Source organism: Belonocnema kinseyi, chromosome 1 (assembly GCF_010883055.1).
Source record: "Belonocnema kinseyi isolate 2016_QV_RU_SX_M_011 chromosome 1, B_treatae_v1, whole genome shotgun sequence".
NCBI lineage: Eukaryota > Metazoa > Arthropoda > Insecta > Hymenoptera > Cynipidae > Belonocnema > Belonocnema kinseyi.
Genome location: NC_046657.1, coordinates 111,036,417 through 111,049,387, shown reverse-complemented (window position 1 = coordinate 111,049,387; position 12,971 = coordinate 111,036,417). Strand labels below are relative to the sequence as shown.

Genomic DNA, 12,971 nt, shown 5'->3' with positions numbered 1-12,971 from the left:
TCATCCCAAAAATCCGTCAAATATACAAACTGATCCAATTAAGGATATAATCTAAAAAATAGATCATTTTAAATTCAAATTTTAAAATATAAAACGGATTAAAATGTATTCAAATTTATTTCTGGTGTCAAGCAGTGCTTTATTGCCTTCTACTATATCAAAAAATTATTTTGTTCTTCTCTTGAATCTATGTATAATATGAATAAAAAAATATTAAATATTTTGTTACTTTTTATTCAAATTTTGTTCATTGAAAAAATTTGATAGACAACGTAGCCGGTCGAATTACAAATTCCTCCCTTACCGACATTGAGACGTTCTAAACAGCATCAATGGTTCGTGTCCGTGCTAAGTGGCAAGAATACTCTAGAAACTTAGCACGGAGACGAATTACTAGAGCCGTGGAATAGTCTCAATGTGGGTAATGTAGAAATTTGTATTTAGAACCAGTCCTGTCTATTTACTGAAAAATGAGGCAATACTTTTTTTTTTAATTTTCAGAAATAATTGAATGTTTGCTGGAAAGCTAGGAGGATGGAGAGGAGATAATTGGAAAACCTTCAGAAATGAGTTTAATGTTGAACTGAATGTTCCCCTCTTTATACTACTGTTTTGACCTTAAAAGGATTGTAACTTAAGAGATTATAGAGGAGAGCTAATGTACTAATGGTTATTGATTAAACTTGAGAAAATATGTATCTTTTGATAACTTGATAATCTTTTGCCTTATCATTTCTGAGAGCGTACTATTTTTTCACTTTCACATTCTCATCATAATCAAAAGGGATTAGTTTTATGTGAAAACTGACAATCGCTGTTTTCTTGAAATGATTTTCCTTATTTATTATAAAAATTTATTAATGTTACATCTTGAACTAAATTTATATTGTAAGTTTTACAATAAAAATACTGTGCATTATATATCTTCGGAAAAAAATTCATTGACTCTTGAAATTTTATGATCCCAAGATTTAAAAAGAAATATTTTTTCCACAAACAACCAGTAATTCCAATTCAGAATATATATACTCTCCCCTCTAATTAAATTTAACATACGAACTCAGAACTACAATTATCTTCAATATCGTAAATTTCAGAAAATCATAAATGTTCCGTGTTTATAATTTATAACAATAATTATTATTTAAAAAAATAAGTAAATTAAAAATAATGAATTGCTTTCCAGGAAGAGGACGCTCTCATTGTTGCTTTTATATGTCATGAGTACAAGCAAAGATAACATTGCGTAATTGACATTGTCAATTATGGCTGCTAAGTTTCTCGAGACGATAATTATCTCATTATGACATTAATCTCGTTTGTTACAAATATGCAGTAATCTTTTGTCTCTTTACAATGTGAGTCAACTTAAAACGTGATTTTTAATCACAGAGCGTCTACTCAAATCCTTAATATGTTCAATATAGAAAGCTTTCACAAATTATATTACAAGATATTCCTAAATCTATAACACCATGACATTAATTAAATAATTGAATAAAAATAATAAAAAAAACTAACCCTTAAAGGAGACCCGCAAATAAGGTAAACGATATTTTTTGTTGAAAAAAAAAATCACGAGTAATGTGGAAACAATACAAAATAGGAACGCAATATTTATGAAGCTTCAGCGATAATTTAAATATTCGAAAAAAATACTCGAATAAAAAACGAAGAGAACCGGGTTAATCAACTTTTTAATTTGTCTATAAAATTCATGAATTTAAATAATAATTCAAAATAAAATTTATTTTATCTTCTTGTACTTAAAATTCAGTGCATATTTAGGTAGAATTAATTTAGGTACTATATTAAATTCAATTTAATCCACTTGAAATTTCTGACTTTTCAAGTAAAAATATTGTATTTTCAATCAAAAAGATTATTATTCTACCAAGAGATACTATTTTTCAACAAAATGCATGAACTTTCATCTGAAATAGATTAGTTTTTAAACAAAAATGGAATAGTTATATTTTTAAACAAAAAATTAAATTACCAACATAAAAAATTTTCATTCAAAATGATGAATTTCAGACTAAAATGATGAGTTTTCAATTAGAATCGATGAATTTTGAACCAAGAAGATAAACTTTTAACGAAAGAGTTTAATTTTCAACCAAATACTTTTATTTAAAAAAAAAAGAATTTTAAACTAAAATGATGAATATTTAACTGGAAAACGTTAATTTTCAACCAAAAAATTTAAAATTTTCAATAAACAAGTAGAACTTTCTACCAAGAAAAACTATATTTGATCAAAGTACATTACTTTCCAATGAAACAGTTTATTTTCGTCTAAGAAAGACAAATTTTCAACCAAGTAGTTCAATTTTTAACTAAAAAACATTAATTTTCAACCAAAAATTGAATAGTTAAATTTTCAGTTAAAAAAATAATTTTCAACTAAATTGATGACTTTACAACTAAAATAATGAACCTTTAACTGGTAAAATTGAATTTTTACGCACAAAAAATTAAATTCTACCACAAGAAGCCAATTTTTGTTTAAAAAATATAATTTCTCAACCAATAAGATGAACTAAAAAAATGTGGATGCATTTTCTACCAAAAAATACGACTTTTCTACAAAAAACATGAACTTTCAAATTATAAAAATTTTTAAATTTCAGCCAAGTAGTTTTATTTTGAAATAAGATCAATTAAAAAAAAGAATAGTTAACTTTTCAGTTGAAAATATTCATTTTCGCACAAACTGATTAATTTTCAACGAAGTTTACCTACAAATGTTGAATTTTCAACCAAAAATATGAGTTTTTAACCAAGAAGATTCATTTCTGCCATATAAGACAAATATTCAATAATTTTACAACCAAAAATTGATTAGTCAAATTTTTAGATAAAAAAAATTAGTGTTCAATCAAAGAAATCAAACTAAGTGATCAACTTTTAACTAAACTTATTAATATTTTACTGGAAAACTTGAATTTTCAACAAAAAAGATAAATTTTTAAAGAATAAGATTATATTTCTACCAAAAAATACGACTTATCAACAACAGACATTTTCAATTAAAAAAGACAAATTTTCAACCAAATAGTTGTATTTTAAAATAAAAAAGATCAATTAAAAAAAAGAATAGTTAAATTTCCAGTTTAAAAACTTAACTTTCAAACAAACTGAATAATTTTCCTGAACTGTAATAGTTGAATTTACTACCAAAAAGTTAAGTTTTTTTCAATCAACAAGTTTCATTTCTACCATAAAAGACCAATATTCAATAATTTTTTAACCAAAAATTGAATAGATAAATCCGTAGATAAAAAAATTAATCTTTTACCAAATAGATGCATTTTAAACGAAACGATGAAATTTTCAATTTAAATATTAAGTTACATTTTCAGTTAAAAAAAAATTATATCCAACAAAAAAAATCAACTTTTTTCAAAAAGATAGTTACATTTTAAAATAAAGTGATGAATTTTTAACTAAAATCATAAATCAGGGGGATTTTTTTTTATAAATTTAAAAAAAAATATCGAGAGCAAAGTTGGGTAATAAGTTGTTACAAGTAATTAAGTTGTTTTAAAGTTACGTTACTTGAAACTTTTAGGGGTAATTTCGATGCTATTTTTAAAAGAGGACGGACACTATTTTTAAAATTTTCGAGTCCCGGCTTTTTTCTGGTAAATATGCGTGATTTCTCCCGATTTAGAAAAAATTAACTCTCTTTGCGAAACCCACAGTTTCTAACATACATTATCTATATTGCGGAAGTCGATAAACATCAGCAAACCTTTTTGCACGATATCGATTACTTTGAATCATATAACAAGGATAAGGAAATTTTTGTGTTCAATAAATTAAAATACTGATTTCTATTTCCTAACATGAAAATATGCAAATTTAAAAAACTACTATAAAAAAATGTTGTAATAAAAGGTTTTAAATATTTTATCTCAAATTCAGAAGAATTTAAATTTTATTCTTTATAATTAAAAGCATTCAAAATGAAATAATGAAATTTTTTAAACTTGTGAATTTGAATAATCTTGAATTCAACGCGATTAAAATATTACAATTTAATATTGAAAACTAAATTGAATCTTTCAAAGTCAAAGCTTCTGAAATTTTAACATTTTAAATTGCTATTACATAATAAAATTATAATTTAACATTACAGCTGAATAAATAAATTTTTCTATAATGAAAACATGAATTGCATGATTTAAAACAGAACTTTCAAAATAAATATTAATTTCAAATCGGAAAAATGAAAAAATTTCTAGTCCGCAATGTTGAAACTTAAACGAATGTGAATTTTATTTAAAACTGAAAAAATTTAGTTTATTATATGTTCCAAAATTCAATTTTAATTGCAAAAGTAAAACCTATTTAAGGGAAACATTAAAAATTAGCGTCCATCATGAAAATTCAGAAATCTAAAATTGTAACCATTGAAAATTACCAAAATGATCCATTTACTGATATATTAATTTCAGATATTTTAATTTTCATTTTTTTTTAATTTCAAACTCTGTTTTTAATTGTATAATTTTAAATCTTCCTTTATAATTATTATTCATTCTAGAAATTTTTGAATCAAATATTTTTCAAATTGAAATGATTTATTTGTTTAAATCTTCAAATAAAAATCAGACAATTTTATAAACATTGAAAATTAAAAAAAAGAATGCAAAAAAATATTGCTATTATATGATTACATCTTTTGAAATTGCACAATTTTAAGCTTTTCAATTCGAAATTGCCTTATATTTATACCTAAAATGATTAAATTCAAAATTATCAAGGCTTTTAATAATAAGAATTAGAAATATTTAATATCGAAATCGTTCTGAAATTTTAAATATTTGATTCTTTTACTAAAATGGGTGATTTCTGTCAAATACAAAATTACTGTCATTTTCACCGTTCAAAATGACCGAATTTTAAATATTTCGAGAAATATTGTAAACATTTAAAGTTTAATTATTCTAAACACGTTGGAAATTATATACTTTCTAATTGGAAACTTTAAAAAATTCAGCAATTTTTTTGAAAATTAATCTTTCTTGGCTGAATTCTACTTTTTTTAATCATATCAACTACTACATTTTTTGTTGAGAATTCACCTATTGTGGTTGATAATTTAATTTCAATTCATATGTTTTGTAGAAAATGTAACTATTTTGGTAGAAAGTTCAACATTTTGGTTAAAAATTAACTTTTTTCTTGAAAATTTATATTTTCGATTTGAAAATAAAACTGCTTTGTAGAAAATATTTTTTCTTTCTTGATTCAAAATTAGGCCTTTTTGTTTCAAAGTTGACATCTTTTGGTAAAAACTCTCATTTTGTTGTTGAAAATTCGACTATTTTGATTGAATGTTAATCTAATTTGGTTAAAGATTCCGTTGGTTTGTTGAAAATTCATATTTATTGTTTGAATTCTGACCGTGCTTAATTTTAAATAAAAATCTTTTATATATGTAAATTCAAAAGACCGATTTTGTATATGGATGCAAAATAAACTTTGTTTACTTACGACCGCTTTAGTTTACATCCAAAAAATTGAACAATTCCGGGGAATATTTGTTCTTTCTCGGTTCAAAATTTCGCTTTTTCGTTTCAAAATTTCGCTTTTTCGTTTCAAAATTTATCGCTTTTGGTAACAAAACCTCATTTGTTTATTGCTGAAAATTCAACTATTTTGGTAGAAAATTAATCTGATTTAGTTAAAGATTTTTTAGTTGAATTCAAATTAGAAACTTTTTTTGTTAAAATAATAACAAATATTACATTTTTCGTTTAGATTTCATCTATTTTAGTTAAAAATTCAACAATTTTGGCAGAAATTTTAATTAGCTCGTTGAAAAATGACGAACATTTTTGCTGAAAGTTCAACTCTTTGGTTGAAAAGTGTTGTTTTCGATTTAAAAATTCATCTTTTTGGTAAAAAAAAAACGTTTTTAAAGAGTTTAGCTCCTTTGTTGAAAATTCTTTTCTTTTCTAGTTGAAAATTTAACTGTTCGGTAGCAGATTCATAATTTTAGTCAAAAATTCATTTCTTTGGTTGAAAATTTTAATATTTTGTGTCAAACTCTTTTTTTCTTGGGTAGAAAATTAAAATATTTTGGTATAAATGCCAACTATTTGGTTTAAAAGTAACTTTTTTGTTAAAAATTCTCCCTTTTGGTTTAAAAAATCAAACCTTTTGTTTAAAAGTGTTCTTTTTAGTTTGAAAATTCATTTCTTCCTGCAGAAAAAATTCATGCTTTTGGTTAAAAATACAATTGTTTGGTTAAAAAAAGTGTCTAAAAACCTATTTTGTTGAAAATGCAATATTTTTACTTGAAATGCTAGAATTTAATACGTGAGTCATTCTTTCATCTTGAAATTTAATATGGAAAATCATTTTTATTTACTTAAACTAATGCCTATTTCTAACTATCTTTTTTCGCTGACTAACACAATTGTAACTAGTTACTCAAAAAAAGTAACTTTCCAACACTGATTGAGATACTTTGATTTTAATATTATAATTGAATAAAGAGTCTATTAGAGAATTTTGTTTGGTATAATAGCTTTTCTAAAGAGAGAAAGAACTATTACGATAAAGTAGTTGTTAATAATAGTACTACAATATTATTAATTGGATATTGTATACTTAAGGAATGAAATGTCAATTACCTGAATGAGTAAGGATCCATGCTTGAGGAATTACGATGACAAACACTTTGTTAAATTTCTTTCGCACACTTTTGATTAATCAGCGGATAAATTAAATTAATTAAAAAATAGAGGTTCCCTAAAAGTCCTGCTGGTCAGCTTTCCAGCCACTTCCTGTTCAGTGTGACCATTATATGATCCCTGGAATCAGAAAAAAATCGGAAGCAATTACAAATTTTGAAGCAATCAAATTTTGACAGAAATACACATTTTCAACCAAATTGTAATTACGAAAATAAAAGAAATTAAACAATGAAAATAATAAAAAAATAGAAACAAAGTATAAAGGAAACGAATGTAGATTTAGAAGTAAATTATAATTCGAAAAAATACAAATTTAAAAGAAACAAATCAGTTAAAAAATTGAATCAATCTTAATTACTAAGTCCAAAATTTGAAGGTCCTAAAATTTTAGATATGTAGCTAAAAACATAAAATGATTTTGGAAATTGTCGAATTAATAATGAATTAGAAACAATTGTGTACTTATTTTTAAAATAATTACTTATTTAACTAAAACCCATTAATTTGATTTATTCGAAATTAATCAATGACCAATAATATTTTTTATTTTTTCTTGGTTGATTTAATTATAAATAGATTATACTTTTTGCCGTTTTTCATTATACAATATTAATTCATCATTTTTTAAATTTCTCTTAAAATAATATTTTGTATTTTCTGGTCTATTCGTAAACGTTGAAAGTGACTTATGATTTTTTTTGATACAATTTTACCTTAATCATCTGCGTTTAGTCTCCAAGAAAAAGGAGTTCAATGCCACGATAAATTATTATGAGATTAGGATTCTAGTGCTACACACAATAACTATCGTATCGAAACATTTTTAATCATTGAGATTTGCTGGAACTAAGGATGATTTCTCTTCCTGGGATTTGAAGTCAGGTTTAATTCAGAAATTATAAACAATAATTATACATTCATAATTCATTTCATAATTTTAAGTTTAAAATTACAAAGAAAGTATTTTTTGATCAAAAAAGTATTTTGGAACAGAAACTATTTTTTAGTACAAAATATATAAGTATATATTTAATAATAAAGAATCTACACAATTAATTCAAACCAATATTTTTTAAATTAAAATTTTGGTTGGAAAAAGCAATTTTTTGTTTTTTATTTTGAAGGGAACAAATTTAATTTAGGGTGGCGATAAAAGCCGCCTGAAAGGCGCCTCAATATCGACTCAGTTTTATTGCAGCTTCGCCTCCATGGGTGTCCATTTCATTGTCTTCTCTTTATTTTTAATCAAAAAAAAAAAAAAGATTTTTATAGAAGATAAATTTAAAACCAAATTTATTAAATAGGTTATCTACACAAATCCTGGGAAAAAACCCTGAAAATTCCAGGTTTCTTCAGGTATCTCCGTTTTTTCCACGTATAATTTTTCATAGTTAGGAAAGCTTTAAAAAATTAGAAGATGTTTTTAAATTTATTAGCAGCATCGATTATTCAAATAATCAAAGAATAATTTACAAAAGTTTTTATTTTATCTTCTTATACTTAAAACTCGATACACATTTAGGTAAAATGAACTTTTCAAGTAAAAGTCTTTAAAAAAATCATTTTCAACAAGACAGATGAATTTTTAACCAAATAGTTTAATTTTCAATCAAATAGTTAAGTTTTTAATAAAAAAAAAATGCCAGTCAGTAGAAAATGAACTTTTCACACACACACACACACAAAATTTACTCAAAGTGATAACGTTTCCAAAAAAATTATGATTCTTCAACTAGAATAGATATTTTAAACCCAGAAGATAACAAACGAGTTTCATTTCGAATAAAGTATGTACCTTTATTTCCAAATGAAATAACCGAATTTTCAATTGAAAAGATTTATTTTCAATAATGAAAATGAATTTTATACCAAAAAGGATGGTTTTTCATAAAAATACACGAAGTTTCAACTAAAAGACAAATTTTCAACCAAATAGTGGAATTTTCAACCAAAAAGATGAATTTTTAACAAAGAAGATTAATTTCAATCAGAAATATACAACAAATTTTCAAGAAAATACATGAATTTTGCACTAAAAAATATAAATTATCAACCAAAAATTCAATAATTAAATTTTCAGTTGAAAATTAGTGTTCAACAAATGCACTACATTTTTAACTATCACATTTAATATTTAACTAAAACATTTGAAGTTCCAACAAAAAAGATAAATTTTTAAACAAAAACATTAATTTTCTATAAAAAAACGTGATTTTTCAACAAAATACATAGGATTTTCGACGAAATAAATTAATTTTCTACAACAAAAAATTAGTTTTCAAAAAAATAGTTACATTATCAAGTAATCAATTTCTAACTAAAATGATGAATAGTCAACTTGAAATAGCTTAATTTGAAATCAAAAAGATGAATTTTCAACAAAACAAAGATGAATTTTTAACTAGGATAATTGAATTTTCAAAAAAATCATTCATTTTCAAACAATAAGATTCATTTCTACTAAAAAATACAACTTTTCAACTAAAAAATATAATTGTTTAACAAACAAATTTAATAGTTAAATTAGATAAGAAAAATTAGTTTTCAACAAAATAGTTACATTTAATACAAAGTGGTGAATTTTCAACGAAAATTATGAAGCTTTAACTAGAATAATGAAATTTTCAACAACAACATAACAAATACATTTTCAGCAGATTATATCAAGTTTCAGCAAGAATAGTTACATTTTCGATTTAAAAAAAAAATAGTTTGCAGCCAAAGAAACAACAAACTTTCAACCAAAGTGATAAATTACTTTCAACAAAAATTATGAAGGTTCAACTGAAATAAATTAATTTTTGACCAAAAAGATGAAAATTTATAAAAGAAAATTAATTTCTATACAAAAAGACGAATTTGAAGCTAAAAAACACATTTTTCAACCAAACATTGAACAGATAAATTTTTAGTTAAAAAAAACTTTCAATACAAATAAAATAAAAATTTCCAACATAATAGTTAAAGTTTTAAATGGAATAGTTAAATTTTCAGAAATAAATTAATTTTCAGCCCACGAAAAAACAAATTTTCAACAAAACAGCTCATTTTTCAACCAAAGAGCTGAATTTTAAATTAAAATTATGAATCTTACATTAAAAAATTAATTTTTAACAAACATTCAATTTTAAACAAAATACGTCGAAAAATAAATGTATTTTCAACCAGATACTCGAAACTTCAAATAAAAACAATCAATTTTCAACAAAAAATAGAATAGTTAAATTTTCAGTTTAAAAACTTAATTTAAACAAAAACGAACTTTCAAAATAATAGTTCAATACAGTAATATAAAGCTACTTTTACAAACGAAGAATCATTCTTATTCATTTTTCTACAGAAATTTTAAAAAAGGAACGCTCTTTAAAAAAATGCCTGAGTTAAACATTTTAAAACACAATTGTTTAAAACTACTACTTTACTTGGTTTAATAAAAAAACTTTGTTTTAATGAAAAATTAACACTAACCGAGATTTTTGACATGGATAGTAGTTCCAATTTAAATAGAACACTATTTGAATTAATTCTCGCAACGTGAAAAGATTACCATAAAATGCAAACTGCACAATCGAATTTCAGTGCTTTCGCACTCTACAGTCCACACGTGCAACAACTCAAGAAAGACATTGTTTTGCAGCGACAAAGAAGAAATACGGTTAAAGTTTCTTGTAACAATTTGATTTGCCAGACATAAGGAAAAATATTCATGTTTTCTGAAAAAATGTAATCTAATTCTTTGTTTCTTTCAATTATTTTGATCAGAATTGAATAAAAATAAAAATTGAATAATATTTGTTAAAATAATAACTTTTTAAACCTTCAGAAGTAAAATTAAATATTGCAGTGAAAAAATGTTTGTACTAAACAATATTTTTCACTCAAAAATACAGGTAATTTAGAAACGTTTTTTTTTACTTCGAAAATAATTCAAAATCCTTCAAAAATACTCTTTTCGACCAAATAATTTAAATTTAAAATTACTCTTTACTTAAAAGTAATTTTTGGTCAAAAACAAGTTTTAATCAAAGTTCTTTTTACCAAAAATAGGTATGCCAAAAAATATTTTGTATTCGAAAATACTTCTTACTCAGAAGTACTTTCTGTTTAAAAATACTTTTGACTAAAAAATACCTTTTACTAAGAAATATTTATTACTCAACTTCGCTTTTTAATCACAATACGTAGATCTATACAATATTTTTGCACTCGAAAATACTTCTAACTAAAAAGGACTTTTGGTTCAAAAATAGCTTTCGCTTCAAAATAAGATTAACTCAAAAACAATATTTTAATTTAAGAATTTTTACTCGAGTCTATCTTTGAAAATATATTATTTTTCCTTCGTGCAGAAAAATGTTAGAATTTGAAAACCAAATTGAAATTCGCACGAGAATAGTATTTCCTTCTACGTCACAAATCCTTCAAATAAATAGTTTTTTTTCTCAATTGAATAACAGATGTGATACTTTTGGATTCACTCCCAAGGTCCAAGAGACTTAAAGAATATTTTTTCTTTTAGTTGCAAAAAATATTTAGATTTTTTAATTTGCAATATTGAATTAAAAACGAAGACCAAATGAAAATCTAAAATATAAAGTCATTTCTGAATATTTAATTATATATTTTTTTGCAACAAACCATTTTTTTCATTAATTTAGAAAATAATAATAAGTGTCAATGTTCACATTCTTTACATTGTATGTAGAATATTCCTTATGGATTGTGAATGATTAAACGCGTGTGATAACGTAATTGCAATTTGTTTCTAAACAGCTCACGTTACAGCAGAGCTTAAAGTTTAATGTTAAGATCAGGGACACAGATGGCGTAATGAAGTGTAGTTTGTCAAAATAGAATTCATTTCGCCGTGACTTTGCAAAGCACAAAGCTCGGCGATGAAAAAAAAATGTAAATATTCATCAGCTTCAAATATGTATGAACAGAATATGAAGTAACATCAAACATTTGAAGTGGACTTCGAAAATAAAACACGACTTCAAAATGCTTTTTACTTCAAGGGCAATTGTGCGTCAAACATACTTGTTTTCCGGAAATAATTTTTTATATAATTATTACTGTTCTATTCTACCTAAAATACTGTTTCATTCAATAATAATAGTTTTTTGAAAATACTTTCTAGTCAACAATACTATTTCCCGGAAATACTTTTTAAACAAAAACAATATTTTACCAAGATGCGGTTTATTCAAAAATATTACTTTTTCCAGAAATACTTTTCCTAACTAAAAATACTATTTTTCTGAGAATACGGCTTTAGTGAAAAATCTATTCCCGGAAATAATTTTGTGTAAAAAAATACTTTTTTTCTGGAAATATTTTTTTCGGAAATTCTTTTATTCAAAAATATTATTTTACCAGAAATACGTTGTTGAAATATGATTTTTCCGGAAATACTTTTTATTAAAAAATACGATTTTACCAAAAATACTGTTTTAGTCAAAAATATTATTTTTCCTGTAACAATTTTTAGTAAAAAAAATGTTTACCAGTAATACGCTTTAGTCAAAAATACTTTTTTTTCTCGGAAATTCTTATTATAGTGAAAAGAAATATTTTATTGAGAATACTGTTTCAGTCAAAAATATTTTTTTGAATACTTCTGAGTGGAAATACTATTTAGTCAAAAATATCACTATCTAGAATACTGTTCCAGTGAAAAATACTTTTTTCGCAAATTCTGCTAGGTCATTGATGTTTACTATTATACCAAGATTACGGTTCCAGACATAAATATGATTTTTCTAAAAATACTTTTTAGAAAAAAATACTATTTTTTGGAAATACTTTTCAATAAAATTTTTTTCCTATTTGATTGATAGTGCGGTTTAGTCAAGAATACTATTTTACAGAAATAATTTTGTGTCAAAAATACTATTTACCCAAAAATACTATTAAAATATATATTATTTCTGCGTAAATACTTTTCAGTAAAAAATACTGTTTTCCGGAAATAATTTTGTGTTCAAATATTAAACTTCCGAAAATACTTTTTAGCCAAAATACTTTTTAGTAAAACAGACTGTTTTAACGAGAATACCGTTACAGTCAAAAATATAATTTTTATGGATATGCATTTTGAGAAAAATAAACAAATTTCAAGCATTTTCAAAATTAAAAATTTTGTTTTTGAAATTCTGGAATTTTTTTTTAAATTTCTTACAGATGGATTGTAGGCTTGCAAATAATCAAAATTAAAGGTTTAATTTCAAAGAAAATTAGAAAAGTTATGTACTTTTT

General features: G+C 23.8%; 1 protein-coding gene across 1 annotated transcript in view; it reads right to left on the bottom strand.

The window, feature by feature from the left end:
* LOC117182845 (facilitated trehalose transporter Tret1-like) overlaps positions 1 to 12,971 on the bottom strand; it is a 46,098-nt gene that overhangs the window by 30,566 nt on the left and 2,561 nt on the right. The window contains exon 2 of the mRNA XM_033375959.1: positions 6,651 to 6,830. Within this exon, the coding sequence (XP_033231850.1) occupies positions 6,651 to 6,670 (20 nt within the window). The 5' untranslated portion in view covers positions 6,671 to 6,830. The remainder of the gene's footprint in view (positions 1 to 6,650; positions 6,831 to 12,971) is intronic.